The sequence below is a fragment of the Phyllopteryx taeniolatus genome, chromosome 16 (assembly GCF_024500385.1).
Source record: "Phyllopteryx taeniolatus isolate TA_2022b chromosome 16, UOR_Ptae_1.2, whole genome shotgun sequence".
NCBI classification, from domain to species: Eukaryota; Metazoa; Chordata; class Actinopteri; order Syngnathiformes; family Syngnathidae; genus Phyllopteryx; species Phyllopteryx taeniolatus.
Genome location: NC_084517.1, coordinates 2,930,910 through 2,955,789, shown reverse-complemented (window position 1 = coordinate 2,955,789; position 24,880 = coordinate 2,930,910). Strand labels below are relative to the sequence as shown.

General features: G+C 40.7%; 1 protein-coding gene and 1 long non-coding RNA gene across 15 annotated transcripts in view; one reads left to right on the top strand and one right to left on the bottom strand.

Moving 5' to 3' along the window:
- rbfox1 (RNA binding fox-1 homolog 1) overlaps positions 1-24,880 on the bottom strand; it is a 372,506-nt gene that overhangs the window by 132,139 nt on the left and 215,487 nt on the right. For 4 of the 14 annotated variants that reach the window (XR_009784864.1, XR_009784867.1, XM_061749597.1 and 1 more), the window contains exon 1: positions 10,632-10,964. The exons of 1 other annotated variant lie outside the window; for it this stretch is intronic. Coding sequence is in view for 10 of the 13 variants with exons in the window: in XM_061749597.1 (XP_061605581.1) it covers positions 10,632-10,727 (96 nt within the window). In the remaining 3 variants the exon portion in view is untranslated. Of the gene's footprint in view, positions 1-10,631; positions 10,967-24,880 lie in introns of those variants that run through there. 9 more of the 14 variants (XM_061749596.1, XM_061749599.1, XM_061749600.1 and 6 more) reach the window with 6 other exon arrangements.
- Positions 20,861-23,913, top strand: LOC133466592 (uncharacterized). Its single transcript, XR_009784975.1, has 3 exons — positions 20,861-20,966; positions 21,086-21,161; positions 22,848-23,913. It is a non-coding gene; the product is annotated as an uncharacterized LOC133466592 (long non-coding RNA).

The following is a 24,880-nucleotide window of genomic DNA, read 5'->3' as shown; positions in this document are numbered from 1 at the left end:
GGTTCAGTCATCTGTTTCAGGTGAGTCAATTGAGTTTGAAGACTCGTAGAATCCAGGTAAAAAAAAAAGCAAAAAAAACAAAAACTCTTGACTTGTGATTCCTGATTCATTGTGGAGATTTGAATCATTAATTTAGGTGACTCCGGAACCAAACAACTCCATCAAGGAATTTTCTAGCGTCCAGTCCAGGGTACACCCTGGAATGGATGCCGACCAACTGCAGGGCTACAATAACATTGTTATCTCTATTATTGCCTGATGATGATTGTCAGATATTTTCAAATCTAAACTGATATTAGGTCTTTCCCCCACTTCACTATATAGGGCTATTGAGATTGTCTTTTATTTTCATATGGCTATGACTATTTTCTCGATATACTACCGTTGTCTTGCCTGAAAAGCAGTGAAGCATCACAGCAAACTAAAAATGAAAGAAAAAGGTCCTGAATACATGAAAGAAATCCTAATGGCATACCAACCAAACATATATATATATATATATATACGCACGCACACACACACCCCTTGGTAAGATTTGCCTTTTTTGTCACGAAAACATATGTGGGGCTTTATTGTACCTCTTTTAGGTTGGCCTTTCCTCTCTTTATATTCTCCTCTGACAGAGAAATTTAACTTTTGCGGCCAGGCCAATCCGCTTTTTCCTTGACAATCGCACCAGGGTGTTTGTGGTTAAATAAAATAATATAGGTGGCGCCACGAGACTTTGTTCCCTGGTAAGAATGCCAAAGGTTTTTTGTTGCAGCGAATTGGTCGGCGTGCGACGGTCAGTCACCAACTGTAACTTATTTGCAATTGTCAAATTCAGCTGCGTTGCTTGCTGTGTAGCTGCCTTTAGCCTTGACGTTAAGCTTGACATGACATTGTCACCCTCCATTCTCCTTTATGTGGTCTCGTCTGCTATTCTGTGTATTTTTGGGAGTTGTTATGAGCAGCGCATAGAACCTGCAAGAGGTTGCGCTCAACAGTAAACGAGATCTCGTCGCTGACCCTTTTGGTCTGTTGATTTGATAAATTTCACTCGACTGTAATGCATTGCATTTTGATAAGTTGTAAATGTTGTAGGAAATCCAATTTTGTTTAAAAAGAACAAAAAACACCTTTGTTGTGCCATATTGCTAACAGGATAAAATTATTAAAGTAGTAAAATTTGCAGGTCTTGGTTTTCATTTTTCCTCAGATTAATCAAAATAGATTAATAGTATTTTGGAAATGTGCTTTTATGTTTCAGTCTGTCTCGTTTGTCTCTATAGGAGCTGTCCGTTCAGCACCACAGCAATAAACTACAACATTACAACAGTAGGGCAGCTGCAAAAGCTGTTTTCTATGTGTTAGAAAACCTGTCATTCATGTAGAATAACTCTAGAGTTTGTTTCATTTTCTGTGTTCTGTTTTAACAATACAAACAAATAAATTAGTTGTTTTGTTATGCCAAATCATGCCAATACTTAAGCTGCAACGTTGTGGTCTGTACCACTGTCTACCTAGCCTTTTAAGCAGTGTGTGGAAATGTATTTTTGAACAAAGAAAAGTGAAGTTAGTTGCATTTGGCCTACTTCTCTATTCTCTGTCTTCTAATCCCCTTTCTTCATCCTTTCCCCATTGCTTGTCTTATTCGCTCTCTCTCTCTCTCTCTGTCTCGCACTCTCTCCCTTTTTCCATCTTACACTCCATTCAACCATGCAGCGCTAGCGTGTTGTTACATGAACACTCCAATTGCCTGTGTATGACTGTTGTGGAGTAGAGAGAGAAATGAGCAAGTGCAATGAAAGGTGAATGTGAATATGTGTCAGTAAGTATGATGTGATGTATGGAATTAGCTATCTAATTCCACTTGAAAGATAAGCATTTTAAATTCAATATTAAACTGTAACATGTCCTCTCATATTATGTGTCACAACTCTGCTTCTTGTTCCAGCTCATCTGAAATGTTTTGACCACAGAATTCGTTTTAAAAAATATATATAAAGGCACTGAGCATCAAAAGACCGGGTTCCACATATTATTATTAAAACCCCTGCACACCACCAGCACAAGCTGAGCTCTTAGGTCCACTAACCAGAATCTTTTAAGTGTCTCTTGGACATGTCTTAAGAGATTGCACTTTCCAGTTGGCAGCACCTAATCTTTGGAATAGTTTGTCTGAGGTATCTGGACTCTGCAGACCCCTAAAAAGCAGCTAAGACCCATCCCATCATTCACCTTTTTTGACAAGTCATGTCTGTTTCCACTTGAGTGGTTATAAATTAATCTTCATTTAAAAAGCACATTTATGAATGAACCTGTCACACAATGTGCACAATGTGTTTCATTATATGACAAGAAATACTGGGGGCAATCATCCAACACAGAGTACAAATTGTGCATATTTTAAAGGTCATTTTGAGGATGAACTATTCAGATGTGCTAGGTGGCAGCATGATGCAGGGATCTCGTCTGATGTGCGTCCCGCGTCTCAGACGCACAAAAATGAGCAGGGACGCATAAAGTACGATCAATCTGCATCTTCGGATGCGTGGTTTAGTACTCTGGCGTGGTGCTGGTAATCTGGCGTAGGATGTTTTTTTTGGGACGAGACAGGACTCTAGAGTGTGACTAATTTGGTCGCATCTGCGCCCAAATCTCTGCATGGTGTAGCAAAAAATTAACAAAAAAAAAAAACAGGGGCCCAGTCATTTGAGGGAGGACAAAACATTTCTGTGACTTGAGAGCAGACACATGATGGGTTTAATCGTGGTCCTTAAACCAATCCAGAGATAGTGAACAGTGGGGACCCTCCGTCTGATTGGCACTGAGCGTGTCTGTGTGTGTGTCTGCGCGCGCGTCTCCGTGTGTGTTTGTGCATTTGAAATGCAGGCGCTCGCATACACGTACAAGTTTTCTGACGGCGAACCGGCTGCTGCACAGTTAACAGAATTAATGGAATTAGTTCCAAAGCCTAACGCCACCGCGACGATGTGGGAACATTTTGGATACAAGCCAGATGAACACCAACGAGTTGGTACGTAAAATTTTTATGACGTCGCAAGAAAGACAACACAACTTAAAACGTCAAAGTGACAAAATCCATTTTAAACACAACCATCCCAACCAATTGTTCAATTTCTTTAGATGGGAACAAAAAACAAAGCGTGACATCTCCTGTATCCTGTCAGCTTGCAATCATGGTACCCTTTGCCCAACAATGCAAATACAAATGTGAATATGGCCCACGTATACTCACATTATATATAGTATAGTGTTACTATTGTAAAGAGATGGAGCTATTGAACATTTTGACAAAGCAGCGATTAAAATAAAGGCTGCAGACTTTTAAAAAGTAGCACACATCTTGAATCAAAACAGGTTGCTTTGATTAACTTGTGTTGTCATTAATGGTGCTATACTTTGTACTTTTTCTGAACAAACTGGAAGCGTGACTGGCAGTGTATTGCCTGTTAAGGCATTAATGACTGTTTATACTCTGTGCCAAATTTTACAGACAGTATTTGTTTATGTGCAATTTTTGTGAACAGGCGCTGAGTGTGTTTTATTTATATTTTTTCATCTAAGATATTTTACTTATTGTTCTACATTACAATGTCACTGTTCATTTGTTAGCGTTAGAATTAAAAGTGAATTATTCTTAAAAAGGATATACTTGAATTATTGCGCTCTAATATCATTATATCAGTAAAAAAAAAAAAACATCAACGATACTATCGTTTGTCGTGATCATTTTTGGAAATATATATCGTCCGAAAAAATTCGCTATCATGACAAGCCTAAACACATATAATATACTGAGAGAGAACAAGAGCAATGGGTAACACAAAAATATTGTACAAACAGTATAAAAAGTAGAGTTACACCTGTAATAAAAATCTGCAATCTCGCGAGACCGTGAAGCAAGAACTGTGACATAGCGTAGGATTACTGTATCTGTATTCTGTGATGATAAGTTGCAGGGACTCATTGTTTCTATGACATCTGCATACAGAGACGCACACAGTGTAGTGTAAAATGATCTCTCCCTATTTATAATATATATATTTTAATATATATATATATATTTCCCCCCCCCCGCCCCCATTCATTCATTTTCCATAACACTTATCCTCACTGGAGCCGATCCCAGCTGACTCTGGGCAAGAGGCAGGGCACACCCTTTACTGGTCGCTAGCCAATCGTAGGGCACATATAAATAAACAACAGTCGGCACTCACTTTTACACCTATGGGCAATTTAGAGTCTTCAGTTAACCTATCATGCATGTTTTTGGGATGTGGGAGGAAACCGGAGTGCCCGGAGAAAACCCACCCAGGCACGGGGAGAACTCCACACAGGCGATGTGTATATATATATATATATATATATATATATATATATATATGCTAAAAAAAAAAAAGGGTGATGCAATAAACTACAAACAAACATATGCATTGCAAATATAGCTGAATATCCATACTATAGTGTTCATCGTAAAAAAAATTCATACCTACATTATGTATTAACAATTACCTGACATTACCATTAATTCAACATTAATGAATATTCACATTCCTGTACGATGGCTCTCTTCTCTAAACAGTGTGACAGTATGGAAAGAATATATATAAAGGTAGGGTTTTCAAACTGTGTCGCATGGAGGACGATATGATCAGCCCGAGCCCCAGTTTATATCAAACCTTGTACGTACTACTGCTCCTTCTATTACCTCTGCTTCTATATCTAATCACACACACACACACACACACACACACACACACACCCGCACACACACACTTGGCTCAACTGGCCAAAGCAAATTGCAATGCACAGTCTTTTTCAGCTCAACATTTCTTTCGTTTCAAAGCGTGTGCCGACGAGGCAAGGGGGATTGCTATACATAAAATTATGGATAGCATCCCTTGGGCCTGCTCTATATGCAAATATTTCACTAGACACACACCATTCAAGATTCAATGTTATCTATATTTTCTGAAGCTGCACATAACCCTGATCATTATAAACAAAAATCAATACATCTGCTGTAAAATCTCCCAATGTTTCTTGGTGTAAAAAAAATATTTTATTTCAAGCAATTTCTTCTTACTATTTCCAGAAGATAGCCCCCACCCCTGCTTATTATTCCTTACATTTAACGCTCCACTGCAATTCTGGTTTGGCATCGTATATGACAGAAGAGGCGTTGTATAGTGTCCTTCTTTAATCTGGTGCCAGCAAATGTAATTTAGAGCAAACATGTATTGAAAGAGGTTTCAAGGCTTGTCAACAAACAAGCAGACAACATCAACCAATTAAAAAGCTAATGAATGTGAACTGCAAAATTGAATGCTCTGTATCAGCAGCTGTAAATCTTTTTTGAGATGCCGGTATGTTGTCTTCTGGATTCTGGAGTTAGACAGAAAAAAAAAAAAAAAACATATGATGAATTTCCCTTAAACTAACTATCTTGATTTTATGAAACACTGAACTGAAGACAAAATCAATCATTTTCCACAGTAATCCACGCAGACGCTCCTGCCTGGACAAATAAAGATTCATAGTAAAAAATCTTTTGTAATTTTATAAATAGCACATTTGTTATAAAAATAGAAACAAAAGAAAGAAACTGGCAGGTCTTATTAGAAGCGGGATGAAACCTGTCCAAAGCAACAGAGTTCCAAAGGCACATTTCATTCCCTTCAGCCAGACAAGTTTGCGATGGACAGACTCAGTCCCAGTCATCTGTTCGCGCACCGATGGTTCCCTTGGCTAATGAGGCATCACTTACTGCTGTTGCAATTTTGACAGTTACGTTATAACATATAGCAGAGCTCATTACATTATGTTACATTTTAATTTAAGTTTGATCTGCTTGCAGGTAGAAATACCATTTAATAGTAGAAGAATGTGGGGGAAAAAATAGCAAATCAACGCGATAAATTCATCAGTAATAAATGTAATAATTCACTACAAAGGTAAGCAAAGAAGATGGGTCATTTTCATATAAATGGATCAAATGCGCTAAAGACATCGCCCACTGAAATTCCTCTTGAAAATCAATACATTTTGCTGATATGAGTATTTGAATTACTCCATCAAAAGGTCCTCATTATTTCTAAGAAGAAAAATATTTTTAATGTTATTAGTAAAATGATCCTAAAGTGATATTAGTAATAATTTTAATGCCCAAATGTCTTCATCATTTGGTGTCCAAAATGAATTTTGATGATTTGCAACATGTTTTCTGAAGATGTTGATTACATTTTTGGATATATAGGATTTTTCTCCTATTGCTTAATATGCATTTTCCATCAAAATTAATACAAATGCATCTTCGTGTCTTCAGTTTCTGTTTCGGTTCTTTTACAAACGGTCCGTCTTTGTCACTCAAACTGTCTTCATTATGTTGCCGCGATACACCAGAGGGACCTGTGAGCTGAAGTGCCAGGATGAGACAGCCATTTTGCATTCACATAATAGCAGACAGAAAAATAAATGGTGCTATTTCCGAGATATAAAGGAATATGTATGAAATTGTGAAAGTGTCAGAACTACTGACTATATGTACCGTGATTACGATTGTATAAAAAGCAAGAGTTAATGGCTTTATTGAGCAGTTCAAATCATGTATACACTTTTATCTGCAGAGTTTGAAGGGCAACACGTCTAAATTGCGCAACCCACACAATTTCTATGAAACTGTTTGTCTTTACTGTTATGCACTTTACCTTTTAAAAAGAAATATCTTTCAATGGACCACCACCATTTGCTCTGTCAATTAAGACTGCATTTACTATGAATGCCTACAATTTTAAAATCATCAATCAATTTTGGAAAATGCTGAAAAGCCATGCTTTTCCCATTTACCCATAAAACCAAGGTGGCATTTGTTTTAAATGAGGCATAATTGAAGGACTTAATTCAAAGGAAATCTACTGTAGTACAGTGTGCTAGAATGAGTTTCACAATTCGATTTGTGTCCTTATTTTTTCCCCAAACACGTTTGCCTATGACACTCATAGAACAGTTATTTTTGATGAATTAGTTAAGAATGCACTCTGTATTTTCGTCTTAACGCCTCCCACATACGTGTAAATTGACAGTATTGACTTGGTGTGCATAATGAATCTGCTCTCACACATTCCCTCGACGTGGCTACAAGTACAGTATTTCACCTTGTCGTGTGAATTAAAACATATAAGACTAATTCATGTCATATACATTTAATATAAAAACACATTTTAAGAATATCATCTTTTTATGTAATTGTCACCCACAAGCCAAGCTTACATTTAAACAACAATTAGTCATTCAAATTGTATCGCTTTTTTGTGCTTTTTTGTCTTCAAAAAGGGAAGTCCTGACAACATGATTGTTGTGAAATGCTAAATAGTGTTATTATGGATTTGTCCCAATGACATAATAGACACCTGAAACAAACACACACGCACGCACACAACGCCAGTGGTTCTCAGATTTTTGACACCAAGTGCCACATCAAAAAAATCGCAGCTCTCCAAGTACCACCATCACAACCAACGTTAACATATAGTAACATAGTAAGCCAAAGTTTTCATCACATATGAGGAAAAGGTTTTATTCCTGGAAAGTCAATTTAATATCATTGTAAGCCACTGTTACATTATGCACAGTTTGAACATTAATACTGTGTTTAAATATAGGAAAATAACAAACACAACAAAAAAGATTAAGTGCAAATGTATTGTCTTAAAAAGTTAAATACCACTGAATTGTATTTAGGCATTGATTCTTTCATGTACCACTAGAGACCTCCTGCCTCCCACTTGTGGTACTCGTACCTCGCTTTGAGACTGACTGGGCCACACAAAGGGGTCAAAGATCATATGCCTTATATGGCCATACTACTACTGTATAAAAATAGTCAAAAACCCATATTGCAAAGCACTAATACACTCTTAGATATGAGTATTGTATATATATATATACACAACAGCACACACGTAACACCCTGGCATAACATACTAACACATTAGCACAAATTGAAACACGTAAACATTGCAACGTGAGAACAAATGCTCTCACTCTTACTCAGGCACACTCTCACAGCCTGCAACATGAGATGAAAGTGATGCATAAAAGAATGGGACTAATGGCATAAAGTTGCTTAACGACAAATTGTGAGATTGCAGAAGCCATTTTCTCTCTTTGCCATATTGCTTTTTTTCATCCCAGGGTACTGCTAAAATATTCCTCTACTTCACACCTCCGCTCGGTTCCACATTTCTTTCCTTTTTCTCCTTTCCAAATGTACCGGTAAATTCCCACAATGCCAGGGTGGTGGGAAACTGGGTCAGAAAACTCATTGCATGAACACAAACTCATTTTGGAAACACAATGATGACTAAAAGTTATGTGCAAAGAAAGGGGCAAACTTCAATCTTGCCATCCATTTTCTTGCCCGCTTATCCTCACGAGGGTCGCGGGCTGATGGAGCCTATCCCAGCTATCTTCGGGTGGGAGGCGTGATACACCCTGAACCGGTCGCCAGCCAATCACGGGCAATTTAGAGTCTTCAATCAACCTACCACGCATGTTTTTGGGATGTGGGAGGAAACCGGAGTGCCCGGAGAAAACCCACCCAGGCACGGGGAGAACATGCAAACTCCACACAGGCGGGGCCGGGATTTGAACCCCGGTCCCCAGAACTGTGAGGCAGATGTGCTAACCAGTCAACTACTGTGCTGGCATGTTAAGTACAATTATGTTAAAAAGTCAAAAACAATATGAAGTGGGCTCACTAGGTCATTGGACAGCGATCATCTGAAAAAAAGTGTGAACAGTTGTTTTCTGTGTGTTTTCTCAAATGTGTTGTCTGAGCCGCTATGCCTCATCACTGATAAAACTTGTACACCTCAGGGTTTTGTTCGCTGGACGCTCATGGGACAGCTCTACAGGTGACTGTATTTTTGTCCAGAATTTATTTATGTTGACTAATAGATTCTGTGCCAGCCTTTCTCATCGGCCAACAGCTTGCCTGAAGTTGTTTTTCACTCGCAATATTCCCTCATAATATGACAGCTTCTTTATACTACCATGCTTATACAGACCCACCTCACCACAAGGAAATGAAATAGTTTTTCAACAATCCTTTGAGCAGACAAACTTTGTCTCAGCCCCTATTGGCACAATAATTAAAAATAAACATTCAACCGTTTCGTGATGTGTCCTTTGTGAACCTTCCACCCTGTAACCTCCCCATGCAGATCCTCTCACAATATATATTGAAATTAATCCAATTATTATCACAATCACAGTAATGATCCCATTACTTGAATATGACCAGATAGAACTCTGTGCTTAATGGTGCTTATCTGTCACGCAATATTGAAGTTACCACAAAAAGACAGACGCGCACATTTTGTTTCAGCAAAATAGTTTTGGGATTGGAAGTGACTTATTGCCTCAAAAGAAAGCGTGATGCATGTTAAACAGTATGGCGCCATCTACTGGGACTCATTATAGCATATGATTGATTTGTGGCCTTTGTCATGGTGAGTCCCTCCAGGAGCAAATCACATTCTCAGTTACGACCATGTTTACATTCCACACCATCTTCATTTAATTTATGCTGCTCGTGAAATAACTAATTTTTTTATTTACAAATACACTAAGCTTGACGAAAAAAAAAAAAAAAAAAAAAAACACAATGCTCCTGACAACATGATACAATTTGTGATTTAAAAATAAATAAATAAATAAATAAACAAGTACAATTTGGTAGAGCAGTTTTGTTAAAAAAAAAACAACAGATAAGATGCAGTCACATTGAAAAGAAAAAAGATGAATGTGAAACAATGAAATAAAAAAAGCTAAAATTATTAATAAAAATAAAACAATGGAGACATACAGCAAATGCAAACAAAATATTTTATGAGGTTCTATCGTTTCAAATGATACACAATGCATGATTATCAATGTAGCACACGTAATATATATAAAGTACACCACAAGAATGCATTTTTACAGCTGTCACCAATCGTCTTCTGCAGTACTAATAATAATAAATAGCGGATTCAACACCAAATGCAACTCCTCATGGTTCAAGCACAAAAAAAAGACATTTTTCTCAATATTCCGACAGTAATTTGGTCACTGGAGATGATGAAGTAACACACATTTCTGTCTATCAGCAACAGAAACCATTGGCGGTATTTCCAGCTTTCCTTTCATTTGTCTCATGATACCATCCCGAACTGAAGAAGTTCAACTTGATAATTTGAGAAAACTAAAAACCGCAAATCAAAATCTACCATACATGCACTGTTAAATGGTAAAAACACCTTTGGCTTTTCTTGGGTAATACACTCGAATCAAAGAGTAAGGATGCTGAGAATCTTTTCATGAAATAAAATGCCACCAAACTCCACTTGCAAACTACAGGAGGTGAAGACTCTACTTTGTCTGTACATAGTTGTAACAGTAATGCAAGTAATGCTTCTCATTGTGTATTACGATGCTAACAATCACTCAGTATTATTGCTTATTTTTTTGTTTGTTTCTGTAATTTTGCTCAATGAAACACATGCACGCAGTTAATCTGTTCCATTCTACTTTTCACGTCCAATAGCAGCAGAGAGCAGCACGCATACAATTCACACACTCACCTGCTGTAAATACATAAAGGTGAGGGCGGCGCAGGACAACTGAGGACAGGCATCCACGTTGGGTAACGCCACGCATGTTCCTCCGGGATGCTGCATGTTCCTTCCTCAAGATGAACACAACACAACCCCCTCGGCCCCAACAACACACAAACCCTGATATCAACAGCAAGAGGGAAGGAGTATGAAGAGTGGGTAAAGAAACAACAGAAAAAGAAAAGCTGCAATGATTTATACGGAGTGAGCTGAAAGATGGAGCTTCAAGGGAAGCAGCAGCCAGTCCCATACAGTGGAGTACCAAGTGCTTTCTGCTCAAAAGAAGGCGGGACGAGTGCTGGCAGAGAGAGAAAGAGCGTAAGAGAGAGGGAGAGCGTGAGAGAGAGAGAGAGAGAGAGAGAGCGAGAGAGAGCCCACACTGTACTGCAGTGTATGTGACAGTGTGTGAGAGGCTCAACGTGAGTCTGATTCAGTGTGTGTGTTTGTGTGTGTGTGTGAGAGAGAGGGAGAGAGAGAGAGAGAGAGAGAGAGGGAGAGAGCATTTGTTTGCAACCCAGCACTCAATGTGACTGCGATTGCTGAAGCGTGAGGGAGGCAGAAAATTGTGTGTGTGTGTGTGTGTGTGTGTGTGTGTGCGTGCGGTGTCTATATGAATGTACTGTATGTGTCAGTGACTTCAGCTTTGTGCATTTGTTGCTGCAAAAAAAAATGCTGATTTTTCTCTTATTCTCTTGATGAATTGAAGTTTTTGGATGTTACTCGAGGCGATCAAGGATGCTGACTGTAGCCCTGACACGAGCCCCGCTTTTTCTCGACCACACTCATTTGCCAGCAAACCTTTTTTTTTTCTACAACCTTCAGTCTGAACAATACACTCATAAAATTAAGAATGAAGAAAATGTGAATTTGGATGAGACCAATAAGAGGTAAATATCTACAAAAAAAACAACAACATTTGTAGTTTCTTGTACAATTTTTATCAGCTGCCCATTATCAGCTGCCCTCCGTAAACCAAGGAATTGGGCGCTATTTTCGTCGACAGTACATCTGCGGCGCAGACTAAATGCTGGCATATCCTGATTTTCATTCATAATCATGTTTGCATATAGTATGTTGTGAGATTGTGAGATATTGCAGCTTGTAAAATCTTGCAGCTTCCACAACATTAAGAGCTGCCTATACTGATGATATGGCTGTAAGTGAATAGTTTTTAATTTAGCTCCATACTGAGTTTCTTCTTCCATGACTTGATAGCTAGGCTGGGAGAAGATCCTCAATTTTGATGGAACATCTGCAGTAGGATTTTTGTGCAAGTGTAAGGTTTGCTGCGCCTGTTTTCCAATTTAGCAGATGGGTCCGCGACAAGCTGGGCAAATGAGGGTGTGTCCTTTGACATACGCCTGGCAGAGTGACAATTTGATGGCGGATAGTCAGTCTACACATATGCTGAGACCATGTCTAAGTCAGGTGAATTTGATCGGGGGCACAAGAAGACAGATTCTGAACTCCGACGGTAATCCATTCATACCGTTTTCAATTCATCAAACCCTCTGAATAATTGTAGAAATACATTTGTTGAATGCATTATTATTATTATTATTATTATTACATTTTTAAAGCACTTTATACATTTTATGTATGAAAAACACTATATACTTTGTATTTTGATGGATAGCTAAATCATTGTCTCATTGCCTCTGTCACGGGTGGAGATCGATACATGAGGTCCACGGACAGTCGCCAGCTAATTCTGTATTTAATAATTACCTTAATGAGTACCTGCTCACATTATGTGTTGCCACACCGGCCAAGAGCTGTGAAAATGCTTCACTCACGCACGGATTGTTGCGATTACGCATCATCCTCTTCATGCCTGCATGTCTCCAGCATGCGAGACTGTCATTCTGCCACATTTAAAGGGAATGAGAGGAGCTACTTTGATTGGAAATGATTGAAATTTGCTGTGTTCACTCCCACAGTAGCGGAGACCTGCCTCTTTTAAATACGCCAGCTAGCGCTTGTCTGTGAAATTACCAAAACACAGTCTAAACCGCCTCCGTGCAGATTTACACCGCCCACAGTGCTGAATTTACGTCGGACATGAAAATAGAGCCCATTGTGTTTTTGAGAAAACAATTAGCAAAATATTAAATGTATCAATGTAATTTTAAACAATGTTAGGGCCTTTCTATTTTGTCTACTTATTTTTTCAACGTTTGGTATCAATCATTATAATAAACTGTCACGATAGGCCGCAATGATATAAATATACGTCTTGTTTTATTATTGACAGTGTTTAATGTGTTGCTAAAAATAAATACATAAATTAAATATATTCTTCTGTGTTTTTTCTTAATTGTTTTGAATAAGTTTGGAAATAGGAGCCCTTTTTTTTGGCTTGAGCACCTGCCGCCAAAATGTCTGCACATGCCTGGCTGGTAGAATTAGGCATTTATTCGAGGTAAGTTATTTATTAGCCTTTAGATCATGTATGACAATCTTTCTGCGCAAGGAAATTGGCTACAACATGTGAGTGGCAACTGGTACCCTTATGTTGTATACAAAAAAAATAGGTTAGTTTTTATTATGTATATTTCTATATATACTGCAACTCATCATGAACCTCACATTAACTGTCAATAGCTCTTGTAAATGTAAGGTGCTGGCTCCATTAATATAACATATAATATAAACCAACATTTTCCCCTCTCTCTCTTTACATTATTTTTGTGAAGTGTTGTAGTGGTGACTCATAGGATATTTCACACCAGAATGCCTTGATAGTACCAACATAATAACACAGGATTTAGGCCTAGGGCTGGGGCTTGTAGGCGAGTGCTGGGAGGTCCGGCTTTCACACAGTCTGAAATAGCCACACGAGTATGAAAGCTGCAGTTTGCCATTTACAACAGCCACAAGCATCCAAGCAATCCTAACCCTTAAAGAGTTGAAGGTTTTAGGTTCTGGGTTGCAATCTGGGTTCTCTGGATCCCTACAACTCTAAACTGCGCTTAGCTGTGAGTGTAAGAATGAATGGTTCTTCATCTATATATATGTGCACATAAAGTGCACCCCCGTTTATAACAGGGGATAAATTTTAGCGCCCCAAAGGGCTGCATTAAATTTTAGACCCACCTGCAATAGGTGAAAATCATCGATATAGACACCATATCGTTTTTTAAATATAGTTTTACCCCTCCCAAATGCCTGAAACAAATTTTAACAAATTAAAACACGCTTTTTCAACAATAATAAAATAATTGGAAAATACTGTACATATTATAGTACCTGTGGACAGGTGTGTGCCTTAAAGGGGAACTAAAGCCCAAAAATATTTTTGCAAGTATACATTGTATGTGCCCCCACTTGTCTAAATATGGCGTTTGTGGAGTAAGAATGAAAACAGATTACTTCATACATTTTCAACCATCTCAGGGAGCCGCCATGTTGGGCATATTTGGACCCAAACGTGCTAAATTGTGTTGAAACTATCATGTCATGAACCCTTACGTCATGAGTCATCGTGCAGTACTACGGTTGGACCCTGGGTGGCGCTTTGCTGCATCTCACCCTCTCTCTCTCCTCTCCCCTCTCTCTCTTTCCAGCACCTTCCTCGGCCACGCACCTGTCACCAATCAGCCTTCGTTACCACCTGCATAAAAGCCTGACCAGATCCCCGAAACTCTCACCAGAGTATTAAAGCTTCTAGAGCGGCACCACCACTCCTCAGTCTCTAAGTAAACCGACTCAATTCCTCGTCTCCTTTCTGTCCCGAGGCGTTCCCAGGCCAGCCGAGAGACGTAGTCTCTCCAGCGTGTACTGGGTCGCCCCGGGGTCTCCTCCCGTTGGGACGTGCCCGGAACACCTCACCGGGGAGGCGTCCGGGAGGCATCCGAATCAGATGCCCCAGCCACCTCATCTGGCTCCTCTCGATGTGAAGGAGCAACGGCTCTACTCTGACATCCTCCTCACCCTATCTCTAAGGGAGAGCCCGGACACCCGCGGAGGAAACTAATTTCGGTCGCTTGTATCCGGGATCTCGTTCTTTCGGTCATGACCCACAGCTAGTGACCATAGGTGAGGGTAGGAACGTAGATCGACCGGTAAATCGAGAGCTTCGCCTTCCGGCTTAGCTCCTTCTTTACCACAACGGATCGATACAAAGTCCGCATCACTGCAGACGCTGCACCGATCCGCCTGTCGATCTCCCGTTCCATTCTTCCCTCACTCGTGAACAAGACCCCAAGATACTTGAACTCCTCCACTTGGGGCCTCCGACCTGGCGAGCGCACGCCACCCTTTTCCGACTGAGGACCATGGTCTCAGATTTGGAGGTGCTGATTCTCATCCCAGCCGCTTCACACTCGGCTGCAAACTGCTCCAATGAGAGTTGGAGGTCACGGCTTGATGAAGCCAACAGAACCACATCATCTGCAAAAAGCAGAGATGCAATACTGAGGCCACCAAACCGAACCCCCTCTACGCCTCGGCTGCGCCTAGAAATTCTGTCCATAAAAGTTATGAACAGAATCGGTGACAAAGGGCAGCCTTGGGGGAGTCCAACCCTCACCGGAAATGAGTCCGACTTTCTGCCGGATATGCGGACCAAACTCTGACTCCGGTCGTACAGGGACCGAACAGCCCGTATCAGGGGGTTCGGTACCCCATACTCCCGAAGCACCCCCCACAGGACAACCCGAGGGACACGGTCGAACGCCTTCTCCAAGTCCACAAAACACATGTAGACTGGTTGGGCGAACTCCCATGCACCCTCGAGGACCCTGCCAAGGGTGTAGAGCTGGTCCACTGTTCCACGGCCAGGACGAAAACCACACTGCTCCTCCTGAATCTGGGATTCAACTTCCCGAGGGACCCTCCTCTCCAGCACCCCTGAATAGACCTTACCAGGGAGGTTGAGGAGTGGGATCCCCCTGTAGTTGGAACACACCCTCCGGTCCCCCTTCTTAAAAAGGGGGACCACCACCCCAGTCTGCCAATCCAGAGGCACTGTCCCCGATGTCCATGCGATGTTGCAGAGGCGTGTCAACCAGGACAGCCCTACAACATCCAGAGCCTTGAGGAACTCCGGGCGAATCTCATCCACCCCCGGGGCCCTGCCACCGAGGAGCTTTTTAACCACCTCGGTGACCTCAACCCCAGAGATAGGAGAGCCCGCCTCAGAGAACCCAGACTCTGCTCCCTCATGGGAAGGCGTGTCGGTGGAATTGAGGAGGTCTTCGAAGTATTCTCCCCACCGGCTCACAACGTCCCGAGTCGAGGTCAGCAGCGCCCCATCCCCACTATACACAGTGTTGATGGTGCACTGCTTTCCCCTCCTGAGACGTCGGATGGTGGACCAGAATTTCCTCGAAGCCCTCCGGAAGTCTTTCTCCATGGCCTCACCGAACTCCTCCCATGCCCGAGTTTTTGCTTCAGCGACCACCGAAGCTGCATTCCGCTTGGCCAGCCGGTACCCATCAGCTGCCTCAGGAGTCCCACAGGCCAAAAAGGCCCGATAGGACTCCTTCTTCATCTTGACGGCATCCCTAACCATTGGTGTCCACCAACGGGTTCGGGGATTGCCGCCACGACAGGCACCGACCACCTTACGGCCACAACTCCGGTCGGCCGCCTCAGCATGGTCCACTCGGACTCAATGTCCCCCGTCTCCCCCTGAACATGAGCAAAGTTCTGTCGGAGGTGGGAGTTGAAACTCCTTCTGACAGGGGATTCCGCCAGACGTTCCCAGTAGACCCTCACAATACGTTTGGGCCTGCCACGTCGGACCGGCATCTTCCCCCACCATCGGAGCCAACTCACCACCAGGTGGTGATCAGTTGACAGGTCCGCTCTTTACCCGAGTGTCCAAGACACTCGGGTAAAGAGAGTCCGATGACACGACCACAAAGTCGATCATCGCACTGCGACCTAGGGTGTCCTGGTGCCAAGTGCACGTGTGGACACCCTTATGCTTGAACATGGTGTTCGTTATGGACAATCCGTGACGAGCACAGAAGTCCAATAACAGAACACCGCTCGGGTTCTGATCAGAGGGGCCGTTCCTCCCAATCAGGCCCTTCCAGGTCTCACTGTCATTGCCCACGTGAGCATTGAAGTCCCCCAGCAGAACGATGGAGTCCCCAGCGGGAGCGCTCTCCAGCACCCCAGCATAAAAAGTAATAATAAATCATATTTGCGCAAATTCCGGAACCATTTGGCCACTGTTCATGTTTACTACACGGACACTTGCTTCAGATGGGCCCGTGGAAAGGCACTGCCAAAAACGACTGCCAATCACTTACAGACATCTGTAAGTGATTTTTAAGAAACCATTAGATTTGTTATTTACATATACCATGATGAATGAGTGAGCTGAATGGTAGTTAAGGCTTTTTTTTTTTTTTTTTTTTTTTTTTACTGAAAATGGTCGCCAGCACACTAATGCTAATCACGAATGCTCGAGTATCATGCACAACCCCAAAATTGACTCCAAAAATTCAGGAAAACCCTTCTTCCTATGTATAATGACTGAAGAATTACTGAGAATGACCCATGACTTTCTATGCATTGATATACCTGTATTTATATGGAATAAATGTAAGTGTTGAGCCTCTCCTAATATGTTTTCCCAATCAATTCTGATCAGTGATATTATTAATACTGAGGTTTACTTGTTCTAGGCTCCAGCACGCCCGCGACCCTTGTGAGGAGAAGCGGCTCAGAAAATAGATGGATGGATATTGTGGCCCACCCTGCTGTTTAGTTTTAACACTGCAGCTTTAAAACAAATGTATTTCCGTTCTAAAACACATATATCCTCTTATACCTCATTTCCACTGCGGAAGAATGTTCTAACTTTTACAATACTTATGTATAATACGCACTATTGACTTCGAAGAATTTTTATTTTTTTGGGGGGTAGGGAATGCGCATTATACACGAGAAATTACAGTACTCGGCAAAATATCTATGAGATCATCGATTCTAAATAGATTCAATAGTGAAAGCCCTTGTCTCAACACACACAACTGGGCTGAGGCCGTCTGGGTGGCCAGTGAGGCAGCCAACCCTTCAGTCTAGGGTGGCGACCCCTGGCTCTCCCCCTAGCATGGGATTAACAATAAAAGGGATTTAATACTGATTTGAAAGCTTCTTCGCTCATATCCAGTCAAATTTTTATTTCTTTTCAACATGCTACAAACTCCTGCCATGTTTTGTTTGACTTAAGTACTGCATGTGCACAACTGAAACTCAAATTCGATACAGTACTTGGCATACTTTCACATACCAGTTTAGGCATGAGGTTGACAAAATAGTATTTAGCTGAACTCATTTACTCATCAAAATGTGTTTGTGAATTTCTTTCGATACATTGTGCAGTATCCATCCAAGAATTTTCGATACCACTTATCCTGTTCAGGGTCGCAGGCAGCTGGAATCTATCATAGTTGACTTTGGGTGAAAGGCAGACTACGTTGTGCATTATATTTTCTTCTATTTCATAAACCATTATTTGTTTAGTGATTTCTTTGAAAGCAGGGCATGAAAGAGCACTTGAATTTATGTTTCTTGGCGGCTCAAAGCTGAATGGTGAAATGCAAGTGCATGTAGAAGAGTGAGAGTGAGATGTGAAGGCAAATGTGGGTATATTATGAGATGAAGCAGAACACTGCAAGTGCATACAGTGACTGCAGGCGAGTAGCTACCTTTTATCCATTCGTTCAACTGACGACAAGCTCTTTTTTTCTCTGTTATTCTCCTCTTCCACCTCCACCCTTTGGGCACATCTTTATTTTGCACCCACACAGACACATAAACCATTAACCAAACCTGTAGAGCCATTGACAGCTTTCCTATCCAGTAAAACACATTCTCATTTAGTCCATAATGTCCTATTACAATAAACTAAGACATTTTGCCTTAAGTTAAAAAATAAACTTTACCTGAAAATATCTTCCCTATATTTCATTTCCAAATAGATTACAAACATTTCACATAAAACCTATTCACACTCACACGTTTGAATAATAGTGACCTAAATTTCAAAGTCACTAATGGAAGGTTACACTACTAGTTAAATACTGTGACGTTATTGTTCTTTATATTAAAACTTGTCACAGTTAGGAGGTATATTTATTGTTCAACGTACGGCGCCTGTACCTTGGGGTTCACCCCGGTGGACGAGAGGGTAGCCTCCCTCCGTCTTCGGGTGGGGGGACGGGTCCAATTACGAGCCCATACACAGTAACGTCATCACAAACTCGCCACTCTTCACATACTCAAACATGTCTCATTATTTAGCATTAAGTCACTGCTAATATAACTTCCAAATTTGCTTGAAAGTGAGTGTAAAATCTGATGAAAAGTGATAATTACGTGGAAAATTGTAAATAAGATGATGTCGTGAAAAATTGGTCAATGCAAACATTTCAGCGTGAGGCAATAAAAAGTAATAATGAAAGCATATTTGCGCAAATTCCGGAACCATTTGGCCACTGTCCATGTTTACCGCATGGACATTTGCTTCAGATGGACGCACTGTTGGGCCAGTGGAAAAGCACTGCGAAAAACGACAGAGGAGTATCTGTAAGTGAATTTTAAGACACTATTAGATGTGTTATTTACTGTACATGTAACATGATGAATGAGTGAGCTGCATGGTAGTTAAGGTTTTTTTTGTAGTTTTTTTTTAACTGAAAATGGTTATCGCCAGCACACTAATGCTAATCGTGAATGCTAACCCTTTAACAAAGGCTGATATTTTGTTATCTCAAATTCGATACAATTTTTACCATACACTCAGTACCATCATGAAGTCCAGCCCTCATAAATGAGAGTTAGTCGTAAATAAGAAGTTTTTTAATGTTTTTCTAGGGGGGGGCGAGGTGGGGGTGATTACTGTAATTTCTCGTGTATAATACGCACGTGAGTATAATGCACACCCCCATAATTGACTCCAAAAATTCAGGAAAACCCTTCTTCCTATGTATAATGACTGAAGAATTATTGAGAATGACCCATGACTTTCTATCCATTGATATAGCTGTATTTATAAGCAATAAATGTAAGTGTTGACCCTCTCCTAATTGTTTTTTCCAATCAATTCTGATCGGTAATATTATTAATAGTGCGGTTTAAGTGCGCTTTAATAATGTATTTAATATTGTGGCGCAATCTAGTGTTTAGTTTTAACACTGCAGCTTTAAAACAAATTTATGGCTGTTCTAAAACACATATCTCCTATTATACCTCATTTCATTGTGAAATAATTTTAAAACTTTTACGCTATGTATAATACCCACTATTATACGCCGGCGGCGTTTCTGGGTGTTGTTGATAAATGGCTTTTGCTTTGCATAGTAGTTTCAAGTTGCACTTACAGATGTAGCGCCAAACTGTATTTACTGACATTGGTTTTCTGAAGTGTTCCTGAGCCCATGCGGTGATATCCTTTACACATTGATGTCGGTTTTTGATGCAGTGCCGCCTGAGGGAACGTAGGTCACGGGCATTCAATGTTGGTTTTTGGCCTTGCCGCTTACATGCAGTGATTTCTCCAGATTCTCTGAACCTTTTGATGATATTATGGACCGTAGATGATGAAATCCCTTGCAATTGTACGTTGAGGAACATTGTCCTTAAACTGTTCGGCTATTTTCTCACGCACTTGTCCACAAAGAGGTAAACCTCGCCCCATCTTTTCTTGTGAATGACTGAGCAATTCAGGGAAGTTCCTTTTATTCCCACTCATGGCATCCACCTGTTCCCAAGTAGCCTGTTCACCTGTGGGATGTTCCAAACAGGTGTTTGATGAGCATTCTGCAACTTTCTCAGTCTTTTTTGCCACCTGTCCCAGCTTTTTTGGAACGTGTTGCAGCCATAAAATTCTAAGTTAATGATTATTTGCTAAAAACAATAAAGTTTATCAGTTTCAACATTAAATATCTTGTATTTGTAGTGTATTCAATTAAATATAGGTTGAACATGATTTGCAAATCATTGTATTCTGTTTTTATTTGTTTAACAAAATGTCCCAACTTCATTTGAATTGGAGTTGTAGAATATTCCCTTGCTTTTTATATTCTCCTTATGCCATTATTGATCTTAAATCATTTTATCAGTCAATCCCATTGTAGACCTGACCTGTTCTTGCATGCCCAAGTATTGTCTTAATTAATTATTTATCTGTGCAGAGTGGCGCAGAGGCTAAGAGTACGCCCTGCAATCCGAGGGTCACCATTTTGTATCCCCGCCTTGGTGGTGGTGGTTGGGGGGGCCGTAGGCGCAGAATGGCAGCCACGCTTCTGGGCAGCTGTGGCTACATGAGTAGCCTACCACCAAGTAAGACTGAGGAATGAATGAATAATGCATGAAATTCTAAAATGTCTGAGTGCCTACAAAAGTGCAATATATTTGTAATTTATTATTATTTAAAAACAATTAATACAACACACACACAGGCACCAACAACAGAGCCTGTGCTGCAGCCACATCAGGATTGGCAATGCAATTGAATAAATGCACCCTCTGCCTCAGGTCAGTGACTCACTCTCTTAGGTTAGATTAGATGCGTCATGTAAAATTGAGCGCACACACTTGCCAGTGATGATTGATTTAGCCATGTTTTTATTTGTCATAGCATATTAGCATATTCATTACTTTCAAGATTATTTAAATGGGAGAATTTTTTTTTAAGTTTTGTAGATGTATCGTGTAAAAATGTGTAACTGCAGTCTTCCAAATTATTAAGCGTAGCCAGTTTTTGTTCATTTTCCTACATAGTCGATGCTAGTTACAGTCACTAACATGTTTTGATCAACAATTATGTGAGCGTCAATATTAATTAAGATTTTATTGAAGAAAACCACCATGGTGACAACAGTATGATTTGTTGCAGACTTACAAAAAATAGCGTTCCAAATAATTATGCAAGACTTAAAAAACAAATAACTTGTAAAGAACTCTAGAAAACATTGTCCTATTTCTGTCATTATATCAAGATTACTAAATAAGAATGCTATTTTGACCCAAAAATATTTTAAACATCAACTAACGCGTAAGATATTGTACAGCAGGGGTCACCAACATGGTGCACACAGGCACCAGTTAGCTCCAAAGGACCACATGAGTAGGCCATGGGACTGTTCTAGAAATAGCTCCTCTTGTTACCTTTAAATATGGCACGCGAGAAGCGCACTGGCAGTCTTTGACATGGCGGAAGAAAAACCTTATTTACTCGAGTCCGAGAGGTCGAAACGCACGGAGTGCATTCATTTAAGTGACCCTCACAGGAGGATGATGTAAAGTTGGCTTTGGAGGAGATCACAGATCTGGACCATGAAGTGGGCACTTCGTTGTACCCCCATGAAGACTGCCCCCCATCCGAGATCGTTGATATGCTATAGTGTTGGCCAGTGGAATGATTTAATAAATATAGTATTACTACTACTACTATTATTATTACCACCACTACAGGTTTGACACCCGCTGTTCACATATTTATGAATGGTTTATGTATGACATTCACCAGACATGTCTGCGGAGCTCAGAATCTGTCCCCCTGGGCCCTGATCTAATTCACCAAAATCGCCTAAGACCAGCGGTCTATCGACTGCACCAGACTTGCTCCCAAAAGGCGTAAGTTTAGAAGGACGTTCTGCCACCAAATTGTCACTTCACCAAGTGCAAATCCAAGGACACAACCTTACTGTGCAAGTACGTCCAGCTTGGCGCAGGCCGGTATGCGAAATTGGCAAACGTGCAGCGAGCCTCGTGCTTGCACGAAAATTAAAATACCCCAGTTTTTGTACTCTCCCAGAGATGCGTTCGCTACAAAAATAGAAACCACACCTCTTTTTCTTTTCAAGTTCTCCGGATTTTGGGCGTGGCTAAAACTAAACCCAAGTACAAATGTGGGCTTTCTGCCATGAGTCAGCCCTCCCCCACTATACTGAGTGCTTTCATACAGGATCAGTGCAAATTCCTCGCAATTAGACATTACTGAGGCACATTTCTACCACTACAGCATGCAGCAAACTAAGCTTACAACACGAAAAATGTGTTCATTTTCAGAACAGCTCTGTGTCAGTATTTAAATTCCCAACTGTTATGTCTTTTGTGTTACTAGGGCTACTGTAAAAAATTGAAATGCAAAACAGTGAAGGGTTCTCACTTGCAAAAAGTGTGCGCTCAAAAATGTCTCTCATGTTGTGTGATCCACAGGCTGGATAACATGTGCCACTGAATTTAATAAACAATTAACTTTCCCATGAAGTGTCTCTGTTATGTGGACCCACACACCGGGGTACATCACCGAGCAAGGCGGGGACGTATTCGACGACACCCCGGCCAGTCTCCAGGATTCGTTCGCCCACGAGCTAGCTAGCTACCGGCTAGCATCGAGTCATTACAGCATGAAAAAGCTCTGTGACAATTCGGTGGCTATATTTCAGAAACCGGAGGCTTTAAGTGGATATATTTTTGCAGCTCAAACGTACAGTATATGGATGTGTAGGCATATGCTTCATGTACGAAAGTATTTGATTGACAGGTGACAATGGAACAGGGCGTGTATTGAATGCATTCAGCGGACATGCCTACAGCATTTGAAAGCTGAGAACGTCTCAATTGTTCACCCTTTTGAAGTCTGTTTTCATATACGTGCAGATTTTTTTATTGATTAAAATTTGGCAGGCTTCTTAAAAATACTCTTCTCTGCGGTGTGTCAAATTTATGACATTTTTAAACTCACTTTACAGGACTTTAAGAATGCAAGTAATGCCTCCCAGAGTTGATGTTTGGAGGTACTGCATAGAGTCAACCACCCTCATAAATCCTCCTTTCATGAATACTGTACTTCGCAGGTTCTCTATATGGTTGAGGTGACGAAATGATGGTGGCCACACAATGATTTTTTTTCTCTCCCTTTGTACTGTATACAAAGCAGCTAAAGCATCAATTGCTTCTTTTGTAATAATTTAAGGTAAATTTGACACCTCCAGGCACCCTAAAGGACCATACCATCCCACTCCCCATTATTCCAGCCCAAAACCTCTCCACCACCTCCTTCTGTCATGGGTGTGTGTTCCGGTTGTTGTCTTCCCCCTGTCTCGTACACACCTGCTCCTGAGAGCATCTTCACCACCTGTGCCTTTTTCACCCTAATTACCCCTTGCATTTAACCTCGTGTCTCATTCTTTCTAGTCGCCAGTTCGTTGTACCTTGTCGTCGCGTTACAGCATTCCTTGTTTCCACGCAACAGACTCACAGTAAGACTAGACCCTGTTCCGATTATCGACCTCGCCTTTTTGCCTCACGTTTTTGGATACGGTTTCCTTTTTTGGATTGCCTGCCTGTGTACTGACCTCTGCCCGTATATTAAACCTCTCTTTTTTGAATCTGTCCATTTGTTTTGGAGTTGTGCATTTTTGGGTCCTATCCTCTGTTCCATTCATGACACCTTGCTGATGTTGTAGTCTTGTTGCAACATGGTGGCGATCCACCAAGAATCCAAAAATGCCCTAATTCTGGAACATCCAAAGTTGCACGCATTCACAAACCGTGTCTTTCTTAATAACAACTGGAACAACCTCCTGAACTAATTTTCCTTTAATAAGGCTCATCTCGAAAATTAATCATTAAACATGATCTAAAAAGACAGGAGAAACAACATTTACAAAATCTTGAAATTCAAACGTTCCTTTAAATAAAACTTCCATATGCATAATAATTTGGAACACAGTGTAGATATGGAAGCCAATGTCCCATCTGTGAGAATAACTCTTGCTCTACTGTATATTACCGTTGGGCCCATAAAAACTGGGCTATGAAAGGTACATGTCAAGTAGATCACACTCTTGTGTCTTAGCGCCCTTCCATAGCATAATGAATATATTCAACATTGTGTGTCGTAAAACCCGAAACAGATAAACTAGTAAATATGACGACATTTATCTAGAGTTGTCTGTCTGTGGCTCTGAAGAAGATGACCACCTCGCACATCAGTGACGTCACATAATTGCGTGAGCGCCTCAGCCTTCTGCAGTGCGAATGTATGAGTACACTTTGTGATTTTTATTCAAATGTATGAATTCAAATTTGCATCACTATATTATTAATGACTTACTATTAATTATAATATAGCTTCCATTTTTTTCAGAATAATTGTAGTAGGAAGTAAAGTAGCTGTAATTTTATTTTAATCATGGAAATATGTATCTTCACACATATTGTTTTAAAAATATAAAGTAGCGTGA